Source organism: Melitaea cinxia, chromosome 8, assembly GCF_905220565.1.
Source record: "Melitaea cinxia chromosome 8, ilMelCinx1.1, whole genome shotgun sequence".
NCBI lineage: Eukaryota > Metazoa > Arthropoda > Insecta > Lepidoptera > Nymphalidae > Melitaea > Melitaea cinxia.
In genome coordinates this window covers 11,226,352-11,249,911 of record NC_059401.1, presented here as the reverse complement: position 1 = coordinate 11,249,911, position 23,560 = coordinate 11,226,352, and the positions used below count along the sequence as shown (strand labels likewise).

Genomic DNA, 23,560 nt, shown 5'->3' with positions numbered 1-23,560 from the left:
CCGGCTCTTCAGTTTTCGACCGACCGGGCTGTTTTAAGGACGTGTAGGTACTACCTATTTTTGTTGAGAAAAAAATGGATTCTGATTCCGAAGAAGAACTATTAATTCTTAAAGCGGCTACTGTTTGTAGCCATATACTGGTCTACAATGATCTATATGAACAGTTTTTATTATTAGTTGTGCCTCATCTGTAATAAGTATGTCAATGGTCAATCGATCATGCACGGTGTCGTTAATGACCATTAATTATAAATTTATTTATTTATTTCTATGTATTATTTATATGTATTTATATAAAAAAATGTAGGTATTTATCACAAGCATTACATTGCTTACTTGCAGGAAGAGACGACCGTGTGTATGTTATAAATATAAAAAAAAAAAAAATTTAAAAAAAATTGATGTGTAAAATAAAACTTTTTGTCGATACTGTTTAATTTTATAATTTTCGTCCGTTTTCCACAAACATTCTGAATTTTTATATTTTTCAATAAATTCTGTCATTATGACGCGTCTAGGGGACACCGACGCCAACGATATAAAAACCAAAAACTTACACTAGTGCACTCTCAATCACCGCGGACGCTGCGGGCAAAATGACGCGATAGGTTGGAACGACGATTACACACACACGGGCAGATCGGCGCGACGCGCCGGGTTAGATTTTCGTGGCGCGTCGTCAGTTAAAATTCTGGAGCGATGGTTCTATACTCACGATCAAATTTTGGAGAGCGCGACAAACTGATCAGTTAAACTGACGCGAAAAACTGGTCGTTAATGCCCACCTTTAGGGTTAAAAATGAAATACAAATCGTTAGTATAACACTTACAACATGAGTAGTGTAAGGTTAGTACAGAACTAACTTCACATAACTACAAAATGTTAATACTACAAATGTAAATATATTATCATATTTACAATCTTATAAAGTAATATTGCAAAATAAGTATTCTAAAATAACTTTTTACATTAAATGTATACAAAACATGCCGACGGGTATTTAAATTTTTCATTCGTCTGAGTTCTCAGAGGACATAGTGTCCGTCATCGGTGATATGAGGGGCTGCTTGATGCAGTCCTCCGATATGGAGGAGGGGCTGGCCACGCGCACCCGGTGGGAGTGTGGGGAGGGAGGAGGGGAGGGGGAGGAAGGCTCAGTGTTTGATGGCGGTGGGGAAGGAGAGGAGGGCTCGGTGTTTGGGGGCGGTGGGGAGGAGGGCTCGGTGTTTGGGGGCGGTGGGGAGGGTGAAGAGGGCTCAATTCTTGGGATCGGCGAGGGCGGTGGGGATGGGGACGAGGGCTCGGTGTGTGGGGGCGTGGCGGGCTCGGCGCGCAGGAAGTAGTCAGCGGGCGGGAGGGGACTGCGCGGCGCGCGAAGGCGACGCGCGGGCGGGTACCGGTTGAAGACGTGCACGGTGACGCGACGTCAGTCCGCCTCGTGCTCGTGCAGCTGAGCCAGCAGAGCAGCGCGCCGCGACTCCAGCTCCGCGTCGCTCCACGCAGACCCCGCCCTGCAACACAGGCGCTCTTACACCGACCCTTTTTTTAATTAAAACTAGGTCCACAAACAAGCATACGTTTCACCTGTAAAGGTACCACACGGTAAGCGATTACCGTAGCTTATAGACGCCTGCACCACCAGAAGCATCGCAAGCGCGTTTCTGACTCTATCCCCAATCCTCACAAGAGTTATGATCACCTTACACACCACAGGAACACAATACTGCTGTGTTGAAAGCAGTATTATCTAGCTGTGGTCCCAACACTTGTTAGTTGTTGTTTGTGTTGTATTCGTGTGTTTCTACCTCACTGTCACTATTTATTTTACACCAATACTAATACTGTAGTCAGTATATTTCATTTTCTCGTAAAAATTTAATTTTTTGGCGTCTAGTAATGTTATTATTTTCCCGGCCTCGGTCTGTTCGGTTACAATATTACTAAAACAATAATATTGTTACAAAACAGTAATGTTGTGTACAAGTGTCTTTAAAAACTCACAAGGAAGACTCTATGATAAAGTGTAACAAAGATTATATAGAAATAAATGATTTTTGATCATTTTATATATTTTTTTTCTTTAATGCTTACGATTGCAGGACAAGGGGAAAACGGGTTTATTTTTATTTTATTTTTATTTTATTTATGAAGAAAACATACAGCTTGTAATTACATATATGATTCTTACAAACTAGAAAATTTATAAGCCAATTAAGTTTTCACTTATTACTTCTGACAAATATTAATTGGGCAAACTTTAAAATTGTACAAATACAAACTTTTTTTTTTTTTTTTATCCAACATTATATACGATACAAGAATTACAGTAACAGTATTTTGTGACAATCACACTTCATTTAATTAATTTAATTGCTTGATGTCAGTTTTTAATATATTCGGTTTTAAATGAAAAATGTCTAGCATATTATAATTATTATTATACAGTCTGCAGGCCCTAACGACAAATCGATTCAAAGCATAATTGGTTCTGCAGAATGGAATAGCAAATGTGTAAGATCGGTTTGATCGCGGATTATATTTAGGACAATTGAAGGATATTTCATATAGTAAATATGGTGAATCAATTTGGTTATTTAAAATCTTATACGGAAAAATGATATCACGGTGTTCACGTCGAGCTTCAAGGGCTATTAATGTTCTAGGTGGAGATGTCATAAACTTATATTTGAGTAGCTTACAGAATTAATCTTGAATACTTATAAGAAGAAGAAGCATATGCTTATATTTGTCATATTGCGGATTCCATGTAACAGAAGCATATTCTAGATGCGATCTTACGAGTGCATTATATAGAATAATAAAAGTATTTATATCTTTAAAATCAGCTGTTTGGCGAATCAAGAAACCCAACATTTTGTACGCCTTGGCAGTAATTTTCTCAAAATGTGATCGGAAAAGCAACTGGCTGTCCAAAAAAACACCCTCTCACCTCGGTCACTCTATTAAGGATTGAATTATTAATCCTATAGTTATATTGAATAGTTGCTTTCTTCCTACTGAGATAATGCAGCATTTACTAACATTAAAAATAGCTTATTGCCCAAATAATACTCATTGAGAGCATTTAAATCCTTCTGTAAATGTATGCAATCCTGAACAGATTTTATTCTGGTAAAAATTTTAGTGTCATCAAAACATTCCAAAACATCATTTATAAAGATGTTAAATAGAAGAGGACCGAGATGCGAGCCCTGAGGCACACCAGACTTAATGGGAACGAAACGAGATGTGAACCCTTTGACAGCAACCGCTTGAGAACGATCCTTAAGATATGATGACAGCCACCTGAGGAGGTCACCATGTATACCGATGCGCTCTATTTCATAAATTAACAATGAATGGGAAATTTTATCAAAGGCTTTAGAGTAATCAGTATACATTAGGTTTAATAATTTAAGGGTTTTAAGGGTTTAATAATTTTAACCAAATTTCAAAGCAATTTTAAAATTAAATTTTAAATTAAGAACCAAACGACAAAAAAATATATAAATTTAACCCAAAAAATAATACATATATTTGTGTAACATATTTATTATTTTTTTTTTTATTTTATACTTTATTGTACACCACAAATATATTACAAACAAAGCATGAAGATAGTTACAGACAGTGATGTACAATGTGCGGATTTATGGCTAATTAGCCATTTCTTCCAGACAACCCATATTATAATAGGTAGAGAAAAGTCTTTTCGTATTTTCTAAAAGTTGCAATAACATCTTTTCTGTTATATTGTTTCTAACTGGCTGGTTTTAAAAAGGTAACAAGGTGGTATTATAAAATGAAAATTAAAAGCAAAATAAAATCCGTTTCCCACCACTTTTTATTTAATAAAACTAAGATATTCGGTAAATTTTAAAGTTTTACTTTATGACGGAAAAATGCGACTCAAGCCGTGAAAAAAAGTGTGACGTTTATGGACCTAATGCAGTGTCAGTAAGAGTAACACGAAATTGGTTTAAGTGTTTTCAGTCAGAATTTTTTTATATTGAAGATGCATTCCGCACTGATCGCCCATATCGCGGGATGTATAAATGTGACGAAATTCTTGAAAAACGAGCTAGATCGACATTTGAGTAGTTACGATATAGCTGAAGATCTTAGAATTGACCATAAAACAGTTTCTACTTATTTGAAAAAGGCTGGGTATAAATAAATAAAAAACTCTATATATGGTGGGCCACATGAACTCACTGAAAGAAACCTAATGGATCGTGTACTCCTTTGCAATTTCCTCTTAAGAAGTAACGATATCGAGCCATATTTGAAGATATTGATCACTGGTGAATAAAAATGGAACACCTACGATAAGAATATACGAAAGAGATCGTGGTCAAAGCTCGATCAAGCTGCACAGACTATTGCGAAACCCGGGTTGACACGTAATCAGGTGGTTTTGAGTGTATGATGAGATTGGAAGGGCTTCATTCATTATGAGCTTTTACCGCCGGGCAAAACCATCAATTCGGATTTCTACTGTCAATAACGGATGAGAATTAAGCAAGAAATTGAGAATAAGCGGCCAGAATTGCGTAACAAAAGGTATGGCCTTTTATCGCGATAACGCTGACCATATACATCTTTACCCAATCAACAAAAATTTAAAGAGTTTGACTGGGAAGTCCTAAGTCATCCATCATATAGCCCCGATCGATAGCACCCTCAGATTTCCATATATTTCCAGAATTTTTTAGGTAGTGTAAAGTTGACATCAAAAGATGACTGTCAAGTCTCTCTACTTGACGCAGTTTTATATTGAGAAATGTTAAAATTTCAACAGAAACAGAATAGACAGCGGCAATTAATCGAACAAAATGGTACATACATATTATAATTAATGTAAATAAGTTTTGTAAAATCTTACCTTCAATTTCTATATAAAATACGAAGAAACTTTTTCCCCGACCATATATAATTACCGATAATATTAATAATTTTGAATTTTATTTATTATTTTGTGCTAAAAAGGTCTTTTTTTTAAACCCTTAACCAATATAAATGGGGAAAAGAGCACTCTTTGCCACTAGTTTCAATTCAATTTTTATGTTGACTATACAGCTTATTCTCACTATTACTACTGCGACACATGATAATACTCGTCAAGAGCTATAACAATCAATTAAATACTTTAAAAAAAAAAATTGATTTCACCACTTTTTCCCCTGGTCCTTTAATTAATAAGACGAGTGACGATCATTAAAACCATGTGACTCCACCACCGGCATAAATATACACTTGTATATTCTTCACCCGTCGAGATGAAGGGTGAAATACTTACCTCGAGCGAATTGGAAATGGAATTTTTCCAAAAATTTTGCGGCCGACCAGATTTATTCACCATTTAACTGCCCGCGATGATTTACGATTACAATACTTTGCCTGATAGATCGAGACATAATATAATTCCCGTTTTATTAACATAAACTTATGTTGTAACTGTTTCATAACAGGTTATTTAACGCAAAAATGTGTCTTAAACAGTAAGATGAGTGTATTCATCCAAACTATTCAAAATTCACGTAACAGTTGCCTAATAATTGACTTGAATAGAATGCAATCGAATCCCTGTTTCAAGTTCTATTTACTTACTATTATAGTATTACGAGTAATGGTAGATGATTTTCGTTAACCGCAGCGTTATACATATATGGTATTTGGCGTTCTTGAACATGCGATGGTTATTATCAAATCTCAAGCACATAGTGAAGAATTAATAAAAATTTCGCAAAACATACAAACCCATAAAAAGCAATTCAAAAATAAAATCATAATCGAGTACCTCTTATATATATTAATGCATAATATTTATGTATGTGGAACTCGTGTCGTCAAAAAATAGATTTTAAAATGTCGAAAAAAGTTGTACTTTGCTCACACGCTAGCTACTCTTATCACTTTTTTACTCTGTCAAACTAATCTAAAAATTGTGACAGTTAAAACCAATTTACTTTTGCTTTTGTCCTTATTATGGTATGTTTACAATGAACTTTAACCCTAGAAATATAATCATATCATAACTATCGCAAAAGATAATCATACGTCTGTTAGACGTATGTTAGTTACGGATTTTTACCAAGCCTATGTAATTTTTATCATGCGTTATTGGTTCAAATGATTGTTTATATAATAATGAATGAAATGAAACGATATTTTAGCAAAATTAAAGTTTAATTGAAAAATTACAAACAAAAATCTTTACAAATCTACAAAAAAAAATTGCTTAATTTCTAAAGGAACATTTAAAATCACTTTCAGTCTTTATGTTCGCATCTTTGGCACTTTTTCGCTTACACTAAACTTACAAAATACCTATTACAAAAACAGTTTTTAATTTTTTTTTATCAAACACACTAATGGGTGTACCATCACCATACCATTAGCATACCATTATCATACTCATTTTATGCTCTCCACACATGGGTTTATCGCACTTCACGCATGATAATTTTGACATTCTCCGGAGTTTTGATGGACAGTAGGAACAATATCTCTTCTTCATGCTGAATCTGACCACTGTTTTCATTAGCATTTGGCAACAATTCCGCTATATTTTTCCACACAGTCTTTTTCTCTAATCTTTTTTCCATAATTTTTTTACGACTTAGAGGCTTTTCGTTCTTTGAAAGAGTATTAAAACAATAAGGCACATAGGAATTCACAAATGTTGAAAATGCCATAAAGTACAGGCATTGGCCACCTGTTCGTATTTCTGGAGCATGACGTTGTCGAACACATTTGGTCGAATGTGTCGACACCTCCCTTTTCTGGTTGTAATATATGCGGCAAGCTGAAGGGAAAGCTTGGTCTATAAAAGATTCTAAATGATCTTCAGCAAATCAGTTGAGTATTTTATCTACAGCTTCGTCGATCAATTCATTTTCAGTATCACTCTGCACATCGTCTTCGAAGAGGTTGTCGTCGTAGTCGCTTTCACATTCTGATGACGATTCTTCTTCATTTTGATTGAAAAACTTCTCAATTTGTGAATTATCCAACGCATTTCGGTATGCCATAATGATATATTAATTATTAATATCTGAAAACAATAATAAGTAACTATTAATAATAATAAACAATCACTTCAAGTAATTTGCAAAAGTTGCATAAAAGATAATCATACGTCCCGCGGACGTACGACATAGCTATATCTACATAATGCACATACTTACCGTGACGTTACTGCCGCTCCGCGTGAGCTCCAGCCACCGACTGAGTTGCCTCAAGCAGCTAGCATGCTGCGATTAATAATAAAGAAAAAAAAAACAAAATTTTATTTCACCATACGTCTCGCAGACGTAGATTATCTTTCCAGGGTTAAATTAAATTAACATTAACCTTTTGAACGCCAAAGTCACCTATACTTGACAAGCACTTGCGAGCCCTGTGCTCCAACGACGTCTATAGGCGACAAAAAAAAACCCGGCCCACAAAAATATTACATAAAATTATTAAGAAAATATTTATAGTATTTTAATTTAACATTTCTCAAAATAGAATACCCCAAAATTTGAGTGAAAAACAAGTCTTTTAGAGCTAACGTGTTATATTTTTTATTAATAATTTGAGATTTGAACAAAACAAAAGGTAAAAAACACAAAACTATTATCAGCTAACTACATAAATAGAAAATGAATAGAAAATCAAATCAAATAAAATCAATCAAATCGCCATTATAAATCAGATATCTCAAATCTGGCACATCCCTAGCGCGTCACCAATAATCAGTTGACTAGTCTTGGGCTTAATCGGACGTTGTCAGGTGCGCACTCTATTCGTACAATTCGAAAAATGTACTAGTAGACCTTATTAATACTATTAGTACTTATAGTACCTGGCTACTAAACAGTGTACAGGTCGAATTTTTTTATTTTATTATTTTGATATTTTTTTTTTTTGGTACCAAAGATACGATTGTGAAATAAACCTCATTATACACATTATTTGATTTTCATAAATATAACGTAAACAAATTCCTTTTACATAAAAGTGTATTTAATTCTCAATTCTTACTTACCTACGCTAAACAAAAACTATAAAAAAAAAAATACTTTTACGTAAAAGGAATTAGTTTACGTTATGTTCATAAAACTTTGATTTAAAAGGTGACATTAAACGCGAAATGAATAGCATGCGCTACGCGATGTAACTCGTACGGTCTTAACAAATTCAACATTAATCGTTCGTTCGTACTGTTCTGCTGTGTTCTGTTTCATTTCAGAGCTAACGAACGCCGTACAAATAACATCATCTCGGACAGTCGGACAGTGTGATACTGGGACCCATAGACGTACAATACAAACTCTTCAGACCGCGGTGAACTGTGATTGTTGATAGTACTGTTACAGTGTATGATTAGTCCGATTAGGTCCGAATAGCGATTGAAGTTTGGTACTATTACATTTCGTACGTTAAAGTAACATAACCTTTTAGTACATCGTACATGTGCTACCCAAGACTACAGTTCACTACACGCCGTTGTCAAGGATAGATGACACTCTGGTGCCGTCATTAGCGAATAGCGAGAAAAGTAGTGCAGTGCAACATGAGCGACACATTAGAACATCATCGCATTTTGAAAGGAGTCGATGATTATAATAATATAAAATAACAAGTAAAAATGGTTTTTTTTTATAATTTTTTATCTAATGTTAAGAGCAAAGATATCGATTTTCTTTCTCATCCTCAAAATCATCTGGAAACATAAACATCATCTCTAACCCCCCATTCTCATTAGTTTTTCTTCTGTGCTTAAGTTGGCCAACGCTTGTGTGCGCCAGACCTGCGGCTTAGGTGTCGTGAAATCGAATGACGTGATCTATTACTCAGTACTGTTTTAGTACTATTTGCTACCTAAGCGAAAAAAGAGTAGGTACTTCAGTAGTTGATCCGATGAAGCTAATTGATATAATCGGTGCGATCGAGTTTAAAAGAAAATTTAAAATGAGTTTGATAAATATTAAGGCTGGCATCAACCTCTAAATAAATAGTAGGCATACAACGATAATTGATAACACCGGTAATGCTATAATAATAGTTTATAGGAGTATTTCAAAACCATCAAAATCCGCATAACTTTTACAGGGTGTACCGATTTTGATAAATTTTAATTTAATCGAAAGCTGATGTTTATCATGTGGTCACATTTAAATTTTATCGAGATCTGATAACTAACTAATTTTTGAGTAATCTTTGATAACGCGTATTTACTTGACTATTTTTTCGTCGATCTACGTTGTATTACTTGTCGATGTAATTGAAGTCAGTTTTTTTTTTTCGTTTGCGAGCAAACACATTTATTGATTGTTATTTCAGGAAGAAAGCAAAAAATCTTGTTCCTATATATATATATACATTTATTTATTTAATATTTGGGAAACAAACAGATCTACATAATACAAAATATTAACACAAATTAATTTTACAAAATCCAGCAAAGTTTCCACCAATTATTATTTCATAAAAGCACTCCAAAGTAATGATAAGCTTTAATAAATTAATCAACATCAAAAACTCAAAAAAAAAGCTCAAATCAACGATATAACATTCATTCTACATTAAATTGTTTTAATGAAATTCGACAACTGCTTTCTATATTCAGGCAAAGATAAATGAAATAAATCAAAATTCTCAAAATGCTCATTGTATTCACGACAAGCTCTGATCAAAAACGAATTAGTGTTATAGGATGTACGACAAGTTGGAGTATGAAAACACCTCGGATGACGTGAACCAGACCGTGGACAGTTCAGAAGTAGATTGCTGAGTAAAAATGAAGAGTCTATGTGACTATTAGCAATTTTAAATAAAAATATTTGGTCTCGAACAGAACGGCGACTAGACAGACTCAATGGCTTGTTTGGTAAGTCAGTAAATTTATACGACAAATCCTTCAGAAACTTATTCTGAATATTCTCAATCCGATTCCTATAAACGTCATACTGTGGATTCCAGACCGTAGAGGTATACTCAAGTACAGAGCGAACGTAGGAGTTGTAAAGAAGATTAAGCGTGGAAGGTCTCCTAAACTCAGATCCAACCCTCATAATGAATCCAAGCAAACTATAGGCCTTTATTAAAATGTTGTTAACATGGCTCCCAAAAGTAAGTTTACAGTCTAGTGTAACGCCCAAGTCTCTCACCTCAGATTTCCGGGTTAATAAAGTATTGTTAAGAGTATATTTATAAATTAAAGGTTTGAGTTTACGTGAGAAAGAAACTATACTACATTTCATAATATTCAGATGAAGCAAATTAGAATTACAATATATTTTGAGACTATTTAAATCGGTTTGAAGATCATAACAATCAGCTAATAATTTGATAGTTTTAAATATTTTAGTATCATCAGCGTACAAAAGGAATTCAAAGGACACAAACAGATTGCTTATATCATTTATAAATATATTAAAAAGTAGAGGAACGAGGTGAGAGCCCTGGGGCACACCCGATGTAATAGGTATAAACGATGATAAGTAACCCTTAATAGATACAGCCTGACTTCGGTTGCGAAGATATGAATCCAACCAACGAAGAAGATCACCGTGTATTCCAAAACGCTTTAGCTTAAGGAGAAGAAGACTGTGTGAGACCTTATCGAAGGCTTTAGAGTAATCCGTGTATACGACGTCAACCTGAGGTCCCTGATCCATAGAACTAGAAACCCGATGTATAAATTCACAAAGATTGGTTTCCATTGAACGTTTATTGATGAATCCATGCTGTTGATTTAGCAGATAAGAACGTATAGTTGGAAACATAGTATCGTAAATGATTTTCTCAAACAACTTTGCAATGGAACAATGTTTTGAAATAGGCCTATAATTCTGTATATCATGTTTATTACCAGATTTCAATATAGGGGCTATAAAGGATTTTTTCCATAAAGTTGGTAAGCATCCGGTGTTCAGAGATAAGCGAAACAACAAAAATATAGGTAATGCCAGCACATCACAAAATTGCTTAAAACGGGGGGGGGGGGGGGGTAAAAGCATCCGATCCAACTCCCTTGTCAACATTAAGATTTTTAAGATGTTTCTCAACTATAGAAGTAGTAAGTTCGATTGTACATAAGTCCACACAGGGTTGACTGTCGGGTAAGACTCCATTAACACGCATCTCCGGTTCAAAAGCAGACTGAAAGTACGAATTAAACAAGCCACAAATCTCTTCGCCATCAGATGATGAAGTCTCACCAAAAAACATACGATTAGGTAGATCATTAGACCCTCCCTTTTAGATTTTATAAATGACCAAAAATATTTACTATTTCGATTAATTTCTCTCTCAGCATTATCAATGTAAGCATTATAACAGTCGACCTCAACCTTTTTTTGTCTTTCCCGTAAAAGCACAAATGTATCATAGTCTGAAATCCTACAATATGTCTTGACATGACATGACATTTCCTGTGAAATTTTAATTTTTCCTTAATTATCTTTATCAAAGGCCCATTATACCAAACAGGGTACTTACGTGACTGATGCACAACGTTTGATGGTATGTGTTTATCAATAATATTAAAGATAGTATCATAAAAAGAAGTAGTGGCGGCTTCAATATCGAGGTTAAGGAAGCGTTTAATCCAATCGATTTCACCAAGAGACTTAATTATTGCCCTAGAGTCAGCCCTGTGATAAAGGCGAATAATACGGGAAGGTAAATGAAAAATATTAGGTCTAACCAGTAGTGAGCTAATTTCTAAAGCAGGATGATACTTGTCTTCATCGAGTAAAGGATAAGAGCTACTAGAAACGACACAATCAGTACTACATAGAACTAGGTCTAATAAACGCTCACTACAGTTTTTTATAGTATTATACTGCTTCAAATCAGAAAAACAAAGAAAGTGGTGCAGGGTGCCCACCAGAGAACCCCGAAAAGAGTCACATAGTTCTGAATAATTATGCACTTGATGCCAAATTCCATTACTTATGTTAAAATCACCCACAATCAAATAAACATCATTAGGTCTATCGACAATCATATTAGAAACTGTGTCAAAAAAATAAGCCTCAGATTCTTCTTGTTCTGGGCAATGTGGGAAATAGCAACAGTAAATCTTCAAAAGGCGAGAGTGTTTAAGGTGAATAGTAACAGTGACAGTTTCAGCTGAAAATTTATGGAAGGTAATATTCTCCGAAGAAACAACCTGAAACTCGCGACGCAAAGCAATAAGTACACCACCACCAAGCTTATCACCACGAGACTCATAACTACGATCACACCTATATACAGTATAACGATAATCAAAAAGTTCAGAGCTAGAAACGGAGTCTAACAACCATGTCTCGCTTAAACAGATTATATCAAAGTCATTGAGAAGTAGACTGTTGTAAAATAAGTTAGTTTTGGTACGTAAACACGAACATTCTGGTAATAAATACTTAAACTATTGTGATCAAACATAGTAAGTAATTGCATACAATATACAAATTAAATATACATTTATTTTTTATAATCGTTACATCCAGAACCGAAGCGTTATCACACCGAAACTCGGCAAAAGATAATATCCTAATTATGATTGTCAAGTAGAGCCTGAATACATGAGCACTCCGAAAAAATAGCCGAACCCTAAACACATAACAGCATATTAAATATATAAATGAGATACAACAATTTACATAAATCATACAATACAAAATTATAAATAGAGAGTAAATGATGCCTATTTGATCTTTTTTAAATCATCAACATTCGCAATGTGAATAACAGGACTGGTGTCGTTCTGTCTGACCATAATTGTACAGTTTCTAACCCAAACATATTTATAAGTGCGCTCCTTAGCCAAAACTTTAGCACGTTGTAAAAGCATTTTATTAAATTTTGTCAAATGATCATTAAAATAAATCCGAGACTCATTTTTAGCAAAGCCGAGGTCCTGGCAAATAACTTTCAATTTTCTCAGACAGGCTAAAAGTCATCTTTTCTATAGCGAGATTGCAAACGGACAACTATAGGCTTAGGTTTATTGATCTTATTAGTGGAGGAAACTCGCGTAACAAAATCAATTTCTGTCATTTTCAGATCAAATCCAGCTTTTTTAGCAATTTCCTCAGTAATGCAGAGAGGTTCTCGCCTTTCTTTTCAGGAATTCCGCAGATTTCGATGTTGGACCGCCTTGCCCATTGGTCTTTAGCGTTAGAGTCTGCCTCCAGTTTCTCATTAACCGTCCTCAAGTGCTCCACAGTTGTCACCAAGGCATCAAAAGCTTTAAACTTTGATTCCATTTTCGCAATTTTTTCATTAATCTTATTGTGTTCATCGTTAATAAAATCCATAGCAATTCTTATGTCCTGTAGTTCTTGCCTTAATGATGTGATATCTTTCGAGATACTGGTGAGATCCCGTTTCATATCATGGAACTTAGATTTTATGAAATCCTGGAAGTTTACAGGCAGAGATTGATCGACCACATCCTGCTTTGAGTTGGGGTGCAAGGTTAACTTATCTTCGGTTACAACTCCCTTTAGGTCACGACGATTTGAGCGGACAGGTGTATTATCTTTATTGCGATTGTTTGGAGCACGAATTTTTTGTAAGCAATCGGGGCAAATCCAAGTCGACACCAGATCCGAAGATAGCTTTTTACTTTCCTTATGTGGAAAAATACATTTGTAGTGAAATGAGACTCGGCAAAGGTTACAATCTAAAGTGTGGGCACGATCAGCTTCAGATGATGTGCAACAACCGAATTTATTCATACTTTATATATTTATAATGATAGTGTAAGAAAATTAAAAAAAAAAAAAAAAAAAAACAACAAAATTATATGTACAATAAAATTTTAAATTTTACGTATATTAAATTAAAATAAAAAAATAAAAAATAAATCCTAACTAACAAAAAGGAAATTTAAAATTTAAAGAAAAAAAAATTAATAAAAAGACGAGGAAAAAAGAAAAAAAAAACTTACAACGTGGGGTTTGATCCCACAGAAGTTGATATCTCTGGGCAGGCGTAGTAAGCAATGGGCCAAAGCAATATATCAAAATGACATCAAAATTATCTATCACTAGAATATCGAATCTAATAAATTTTATTAATGCAGGTTGAGTTTAAAAGAACGTTTTCTGAACACCTTCGAGATGAATCGATAATAACCAACTTAATATCACTAAATTCACTTTTAAAGACTTTAGGACGAACAATTTTAGAACACTTCACTGCAAACACTCCAAAACGAATGTCAAACGGTAAGTTAAATAATATAAATAAAGTTTACTCCTTATTAATCACGATTAAAAAATCAACACTCCCCTTCGTGTGTGTGTATAACAGTTTTCCGAATCACCGAAATAAAGACAACTACTTAATGCGAATACTGGATAACATTTGAGCATGAACTCAACAGAAAACTGAACTATTTTAAATTTTTTTTTTCTTTTAGATAAAACAGCAAACTAGATAATTTTGACAAATTTTACAATAGAGATGAGTATGAGTGCGGCAACGACTGACAACTGTATATCCTGCTGTATATATATCGATTCGATTCGAAATCGATATACAGCGTGCGGCACAGCACGTTTCTAAGGAAGTTTTAAAACCGTAGGTCAGCTGCGCCGTAGTCGTCCAGTTGTGACAGTAACGTCAGGACGATAGAGAATAGTGTTGTGCTTTACTACGATTTTTTTTGTAACGATTGTTTTTTATTTGTGTTATTGTAATTATATATAACGAGTGCAAGATAACACAAGACAAATATTGAAAGAATAAAACTTCCTAGATTATATAAGTAGTCATTTATTGTTTAAGAACCAACAAAAACAAGTCACTTTGTGGTACTCGATAACGACTCTTGGCAACACTATTTTCTTTATAGGTATTTTGGTTTAATTTATGCCCTGGAGTACAGGGAATGGGTTCGAGGCGTGGCGCTCAAAAGGTTAAAAATGAAAGTAAATTCCATTATAACCATCAACTATATTATTTTGACATTCTCTATAGTCATGTAAGTACTGCACTAAACTATTATTTAATGGCACAGCTTATAATGCGTTAGCATCAAGAAGAATATAGTGTCATTGAATGACTTCCCAAAGGGAAATTAAATGTATAATGTACATTACATTTTCAGTGTAAAAGAAGTGTTGTAAAGAAAATTGGGATCATAAAAACACTTTAACGACAATAAAAAAAAGCGTATTCACTATTAGTTTATTATAGGCGAAAATAAAATTGACAAGGAAAATGATAGTGGGTCTTAATATTTTACATACTTGTCTTTCTTTTCTTTCTTGTCCTTCTTCTTCTTAGGCTTGTGCGACAGCTCGGGCTCGTCGGGCGATGAGGGCGCGCTGCGCTTTGTTTTCTTGCTCTTATGTTTCACCGGCTCCTTGACGGGCTCCTCGTCCGATATACCGCCTTCTTCTATACTCGGTGACTTCTAGAACGTGGGAAAACAATCTCAATAGATGGACAAAAACCTGCTCTATCTCAAAAAAAAAAAAAAAATAAGAATACAAATTCTAAAAAAAAAAACACTTGTAATAAAGATATACTGAATTTGACTTGATCGTAGCAAAGTAAAAAAGTTGCGTGACACCAAAAATTTCTATCATAAAAATTTTAATAACATATTAGAATGTATAATATTAGGTCTTTACCAATGAAATTGCTGTTTCGTCGTACTGGCTATTTCAAAACTAAAAAAAAAATTGCTTATAACTCGAATTTCAAATTATTTTCATTTTGAAAATATTGAATTATTTTTTTTATAATTAGTCATTTGTTTAATGGTTAGCGTTCTGTTTACATCGCATTTGTACGTTTTTTTTTGTCATCATGCATATGTTAAAATTTCGAGGGATTATAGAGTATGAATTCCGTCGTGGTAGCAAAGCGGCACGCAAAATCAACGACGTTTACGGTGCGAACAATACTAACGATCGTACCATCCGTTATTGGTTTGCCCGCTTTCGTTCCGGAAATTTTGACCTAAGAAATGAAACACGTGGTCGGCTTAAAATTTTGTTCGACAAAGACGATTGTGGAGGCTAATGATTCTCAAACTACACCTGAATTAGCAGCAGCTTTCGAAGTTAGCACTAAAACAATATTGGTCCATTTGCGTCAAATTGTCAAGGTAAAGAAGCTCGACAAATGGGTGCTTCACGAATTGAATAAACGCCAGCGCGAAATACGCGTCGAGACGTGCCTTGCACTGCACACACAAACGAACGCATATTGAATCGCATTGTTACTTGAAAATTTGCATAATTTGATGTTCTACTTGCATCCAAAACTATGCAACTCACATTCACATTCAGATTTTTTGGAGCACAATAAAATGCTATTTTATTTACATCGTAAAAATTAGATTCATTCATAAATTCAAAAAACTAAATCAATTATAAAAAAAATTGTATAAAATTGATTTTTTTAATTTTATTTTAAGTTTATTGACTGTTTTTGTATTTTAACAAATTAATTATATAAAAAACATTTTATATCATAGTTATTAATTTTTATTAAACATTAGAAAAAATCAAGATGTAGCACAAAGATCGCGACGCGACCATATTTACCTAAACTTGCAGAGCGATAAATTGTGAAATTGCTCTTAACTTATTTCATCAAAAACGGCAACTTCATAGGTTAAGACCTATTATTTATATCGTCGGATATATTGTAAATATGTTTACATATTTATCCCGGCTTATTTGAGCTAGTTGCCTAATTAACATCTAATAAAATTCTCGTGTCGCGGTGTTTGTTACCAAACTACTACCAAACAGCTAGACAGATTTTTATGAAATTTTGCGTGAATGTGGAGTAGGTCTGAGAATCGGCCAAAATCTATTTTTACACCCCTAAATGATAAGGGTGACCCACCCCAAAATATTTTATTTCAAAATCAAAATCTTATATTTTTATTTTATTTATGATCTTCCACCACCACCTATTTTTAATAGCGTTTAGCGGCAAGACGATGTTTGCCGTGTCAGCTAGTAATTATATATGTACATCCCAGAAATGACCAAAATTACTGATATGTAGACAACTATTTATTTTATAACTTATATATCCGAAAATTACTTTAGTCGCGCCATGAACGATTGCGACGCCCCTCAACCAATCAAGTCTAAAAAAATTATAAGATGTATTTCCTAATATTCACCATTCAAAAACATCAACTATCATTAACTACATCATTCCTGTAGTCAGACATATATGACGGATGTTTTTAAGAGTAGTTCAAAACGATTTTTTTTTAAAGCCAAGTAAAAAAAATGTGTGATAATTAAGTGCGAAATTGTACCTTCATAATTATAGAAGTACTCGAATAATACTTTTCAGAAATTTAGAATTTTTATTTATTTGTGTTTCTGGGCCCCCGAAACAGGCGCAAATCGCGGAGTGCGGCTGGTATGTATAAGTAAAAAATAATAATTTTTAAAAAATTAGGACGATTCTTAACTTCATCATAAAATTTTGAGTAAATGATTTTTAGAAATTAATTTTCTATCTATTTGACTGGCCGTTGACGCAATTTGCAGTGACTCTGATTTCTGTTGGGGGGTTGCGAGTTCGATTCTTGCCTCGAGTCTGGGTGTGATATAAGTATTTGTTTAAGTATCTCCTCTGGACCGCTGCTCGTTAGACCGACGACCTACGTAAGATTACCGGTGTAGGCTGGATGAAAATTGCGAAAAACCGGAATGTATAGCGCGAACCCGGGGAGGACTATGTCCAGCAGTAGACTGCAATAGGCTGAAGTGACCAACTGGCCGATGCTTCATTTGAGCATCGGTGTAAATACACCAATATTATTTTAGGCGATTAGAAAATTTCGATAAAATATGATCGAAAAGCATGCATTAAGTCTTTCAGCACAGGAACAGACGTCTGCTGCGTACCGTGGGCTCGTGCTTGCGGTGGCGGCGGCGCGGGCGGCGGCGCTCGTCCCCGCTGGAGGAGCGCGGGGAACGCGGGGAGCGCGGGGAGCGCGGGGAGCGCGGCGAGCGCGGCGAGCGCGGGGAGCGCGGGGAGCGCGGCGAGGAGCGCGGCGACGGCGAGCGCGACTGCGACGAGTGCGAGCGCTGCTTCTTCTTCTTCGAGCGCTTGGCCTTGCGCGGCTTGGGGTGGTGGTAGTGCAGGCAGCTGTCCTCGCGCTCCTGCTGATACTCCTGCGGACGACACGCGGGTTCTTGCGTCTATATTACACACATCGAATGATTATCGCCGTCTCCGAGTGTGAAACGACACGGATATTTTAATACGAAATGTATTTTTATATAGATCGCAGTGAGATGATACATGCTGAATCGTGTAAGAAAGTAATTTGTGCCATATGACAGTAAAATTAATTTAGGTAATATTGATAACGTGAATAAAATTCACTTTAACACACCAATTAAAACACAAAAATTAAGCTCAACCATTGACTTAATAAAATATTTACAAATTTAATAGTAGTTCCACTCCCAGTATAATGATAATAAGTAAAAAGTAATCAGGTGCTGCCGTCTGCTGTCTTGCTGTATGGTTACGGTTGCTGTGTGGTTACGGCAATGAAGAATATAGCCACCCCTTCTCTTCCTGTGGGTGTCGTTAGAGGCGAATAAGGGATAACACAGTTCTACTACCAGCTTGGAACTCAAAAAGTCGATCGATAGGCGAGATAACCATCCAACTGCTGGCTTTGAAATATACAGACCGAAGACGGGCAGCAGCGTTTTCGGTGCGAGAAAGCCAGCTCTGCGGTCACCAACCCGCCTACCCAGCGTGGTGATTATGGGCAAAACACGTTGAGTTCACGCCATTTTTGACGCGAACTTGTGGAGGCCTATGTCCAACAGTGGACTGCGATAGGCTGAAGTGAGTGAAGTGAGTGAATCAGGTAACAACAATAAGCAGCAGTGCAACCGCCGGCCGCCAGACGCCACCTTGTATAGTCGCGCGCGTTCCTCCTCGGAAGACACCGCGAGCAGCTCGGGCGCGCCGGGGTCGAGCAGACCCCGCGCCTCGCTCCACGGCAGCGAGGGGTCGACGTTGGCAGCACTGAGCGCCCACTTGAACGCGCTCTCGATCTTCTTCTGAGCCTTCGATTCCTCCTTCTGCTTTTCTTTGCTCCTCGTCTCGGCCTGCAAAATTGTAGATTTGATAACTGTACTATATAGTTTTTACATGAAATGAAATAATTTATTTCGTCATAAAGTTGTATACACACTTAACGAAAGTCAAAATAATGTCATTTACAAAAATAATAATACAAATAAATGAAAAAAAAAACTCGACAATAATAAAAGAAAGTTAAGGTAGCAAAAAAATCAAACAATAAAATAAAAATTTATATCTAAACATTGGGTACATTACAAACTTTAGGTAATATACCCAGTGTTTTGTGCAACCTTAACTTAGTTAAAATAATCAAAATATTAAGTTACTTATTATAGTTTCCTTACGCGGCGCGAGGTGGTAAACCTATAAAAGGATCTTGTACACTCTAAAACAAAAGGTGTGACTTGGTTATTTCAACACGATACTATTATTTGTTAGAAATCAAACAATAAAATAGAGAGTTTTAACTAACAATAAAACTTACCTATTATTTTTCCTTAAGACATCCGGAATCCATCTTGAGTCAAGCACCTGTCTTCTTAACTTCCTTCGGTCTTTTTCTCCTCCCTTCGATCTTCCGGCGACGCTGCTGCCCTCTAGAATTGCTTTTGGCGGGAGCTGACGTTCACTTTTTTTTAATACAAAAGAACTTTTACCTCATTATAAGACTCGAGATGCACCAGGTAGGAATTACCTGGATTCCGGATGTCTTAAGGAAAAATAATAGGTAAGTTTTATTGTTAGTTAAAACTCTCTATTATTTATTCCGTGTTGACATCCGGAATCCATCTTGAGTGATGTGTTTGTTATCTCCTGGTGGTAATATGACGATGCTATAATGTGCCTGTAATTTATTAGGTTGTATTGACAATAAGAGAATAATTTTCAAAAATCATCTTTAATGCAATGTCATGAAATATGTGCCTACAATAGCTATTAACTTTTAACGTAGCGATTGAAAATATTTTGATAAAGAAACATTATGATTTTCGTTTGATTGATTTAAAATAATCTTTTGGTAGTATCTTCGGAATGTATGTTCTTGTCTCCAATTACCAGTTGCCAAAATTTTGTCAATAGGAAATTGCTCTAACCAGTTAAGAGATGCGACCGCCGATCGCACGGACCCTGGCGAAGCTTCGACTCCAGCCTCTCTCAAGACTGATTTTACCCAACCTCCGATAACAGTCCTTGATGCTGCCTTAGTTATTCCCCTTGTAGTCAAGAATAAATTTGTTATTACTTTACCGTTCAGAATACGACGATCTTGTGATAAATTCTTAAGACGACGTGTCCAAAAGACACAATCCAACGGCTTATTAGGATGCTGTGTTATTTTCCATCCAGATTGCCTATAATTTACGGTATCGGTTTTTGATCCGAACCTTGGCCAAAATATAACAACATCATTTTGATCAATAAATTTTCCTTCCTCCACAGTCAACAGTGTCAGATCATGAACTCTTCGGCCTGATGATAACAATAATAGAATTGCTGTATGCCTTGATACCTGGTGGAAATTGTTTTCATCCGGCGGATTGTCGTTTAGGTATTGAATAACTATATGAGGATCCCATATGGGTGGAGTGACAGGCTTTTCTTTCGCAACGGAGATGGCTTTTAACATGTGCTTAACAAAAAAGTTAGAGGACAAATCTACCTTTGTCGATATATTTGTGAAGGTCGAAATTACAGACTTATGAACTAATATCGTTCTGTACGCCAAACCCTCATTAGTATGCAGATAAGCCAAGTAACGAGCTACTTCAGTTGGATTTGGGTTTTTGTAGCTAATAGTATTATTTGTGCACCAAGTTCTCCACTTTCGCCAAGCTGGCATGTACGTCTTTATAGTTGATTCTCGCCAGCTAGATAGAAGCAAAGATCTCTCTTCTTCAGTCCAATTTTCTATTTCTTCTGACCACCCAAAATCAGCCAAGCTTGTAATTGTATTTTTTGTATGTTCGGTGGATGGCATCCTGTAACTGTATCGAGAAGCACTTGTTGAAGGTTCGGTATGAGATATGGTTCTCGAAGAGCACGGTGATGTATATCTGCCAACCAGAACACTTTCTCCCACCGGGGTGCTATTAGAATATATTTTCCTCTGGCGCTGTTCAGATGAGATAGGACCCGTGGTATTAGATTCGGAGGTGGGAATATCCAGGCTAACCCGTGATCCCACTGATGGCAAAAGGCGTTGTGGAGTACAGCTGCCTGATCCAATACGTCTAATGTTACATATTTCGGAACCACGTGAGCTGTTTTGGAGGCGAATAAGTCTATATCCGGCGTCCCCCACATTTGAAAAATCTTCCTCGTAGCTGTATGTAGAAGATGCCACTCCGGGGAAGGTTTTATTCTGGATAGTGCATCGACCTCTGTGTTGTAACGGCCTGGAAAATAATGAGCAGTTATGTGAATATTCAACTGATCCATTCTCCACAAAATTTTCCGCGTTAAATCGAGGAGGGCTTTTGACTTGGTTCCACCTTCCTTGTTCATATATGACACGACTGTACGGTTGTCCGTTAAAAGGAGTATATGAGAATGTAGGAGTCTGTCCTGTTGGTGGACGATGGCTTCGTGAACTGCAAATAGCTCTTTCAGGTTGACATGCCATTGCTGTTGAGCCATGTTCCACTGACCTGATATTTTCACGTCTCCTATTTGTGCACCCCAGCCTAGTTCCGAAGCATCGGTTGTGAGGTGATGAGTTACCGAGTTCATGTGAATAGGCATGGATCCCGAGGCAGCTGTCTCCCACCATCTCATATCGGCCAGTACAGAGTCTGTTAGTCTTACTTGACGGTGAGGTTGTCGCTGAGGAAGTTGTCGGCTGTAGTACTGCATAGTCCGACAGTGTAACCTCCCTCGGCGGATAACGAAAGAGGCGAAGTTGAGTCTCCCCAGAAGGGACTGTGCTTGTTTGAGAGACCAACTGCCTGCCGTTAACTGTCGCTGAAGTGCCAAGCGTAGCGTAAGGCACTTCGGTTCCGACAAGGACTTTCTGTTGAGTAAGGTGTCCCAAGTTATACCTAGAAATTCTAGTTGTTGAGTCGGAACCAGGACAGATTTGGTAAAGTTGATAGTCCATCCAAGCTGCTGCAGAATATTGACAACAAAAGCCACCTGTTCGCTCAGAAGCTGACGTGACTGGTTGACTAGAAGAAAGTCGTCTAAATATACCACGCACCTGACGTTCCGTTTCCGTAGGTATTCCGCTATCCAGTTTGTGAGGGTAGCAAAAATTCGTGGTGCCGATGAAAGGCCAAAGGGCAGGCATGTCATCTGCAGTAGTTCGCCATTGTAACCGAGTCTCAGGAACCGTCGATGTTCGTTTGCAATACTCACATGAAAATATGCTTGACTTAGATCCATTTTTGTCAACCAATCTTTTTCTTGTAAAAATTCCGGCACTCGAAAATGATTGAATAACTGAAACGGCTTTATGTGAACAAAACTGTTTAGTCGCTTTAGGTTGAAAATTGGTCTGACTGTACCGTCCACTTTCGGGACTAGAAAAAATGTGGACAGGTAACTTGGCGTTAAATCCGCTTTCTCTATTATCTGCATGTTCAACATCTCTTTTATTTGTTGTGACATTTGTAAGGATTTTTTCGTTTGAAAAGATGTTATTACCATTTTGTTGGGTATTATCAAAGGAGGCTTCATTACAAACGATATGCGAACCCCGTTTAAAATTTTGCAAATGTAGTCTGGTGCACCTAGATTGCTCCAAACATGCTGATATCGTCTTAGACAGCCTCCTCGAAATTTTACAGAGTCATTCTTTATTATTTTTATTTCGGGTAGTTGAATTATAATTTGATTTTTTACCTTTTTGGTCTTGACCTGATCGAAATTTGTTATACGAAGATCTTTGCTTGGATGAAGACTTTCCTTTACCTTTACCTTTCTTACCTGTATAGGTGGATCGAAAAAACCTTTCTGTATGCTCTTTAGCAAGTTTTGAGCCGTAATTATAGGAGCACGATGGTTTGGGATCTGTCCCCAAAGGCCGTGAGGAACGCTCCAATATCTGTGAATTAACTGCTAATTTTTCGGCACCTCCTATTTTTTGAAGGTAGATATTTAATAGATTTTCGTCAAACAAAAATTCGTAAGTTGGAGGTATTTTTTGTAAAGCACCAGAATGAAATTCGTCAGGTATTTGTTTCAACAATAATTCTCTACGAGACTGGATACAGTCTGCGCGCCTGCCACACACTATTTGAAGAATATCGTCAGTCACCTTAGCATATGTCGAATCTTTATTAAACGATGATTCAATTTTATCAAACAAATTTTTTGGTGTTAATGTCGTATTTTTATCACCTGCCCAATCTACGATTTGTTGCAAGGCTATATTTAATTCTTCTTTTTGAGAAATAATAGCATTTGTTAAGGCTGCAAATGTTCGCTCTAAATAATGTAAACGTGAGTCCTCACTCGATGAAGCAGAAAAACGTC

At 36.1% G+C, this 23,560-nt stretch overlaps 1 protein-coding gene across 1 annotated transcript in view; it reads right to left on the bottom strand.

Moving 5' to 3' along the window:
* Positions 1–1,427: 1,427 nt before the first annotated feature.
* LOC123656013 (pre-mRNA-processing factor 40 homolog B) overlaps positions 1,428–23,560 on the bottom strand; it is a 63,588-nt gene continuing 41,455 nt past the window's right edge. Inside the window, exons 14-17 of the mRNA XM_045591735.1 lie at positions 18,913–19,110; positions 17,884–18,153; positions 15,244–15,410; positions 1,428–1,512 (exon numbers count right to left, since the gene is read on the bottom strand). Of these exons, the coding sequence (XP_045447691.1) occupies positions 1,428–1,512; positions 15,244–15,410; positions 17,884–18,153; positions 18,913–19,110 (720 nt within the window). The remainder of the gene's footprint in view (positions 1,513–15,243; positions 15,411–17,883; positions 18,154–18,912; positions 19,111–23,560) is intronic.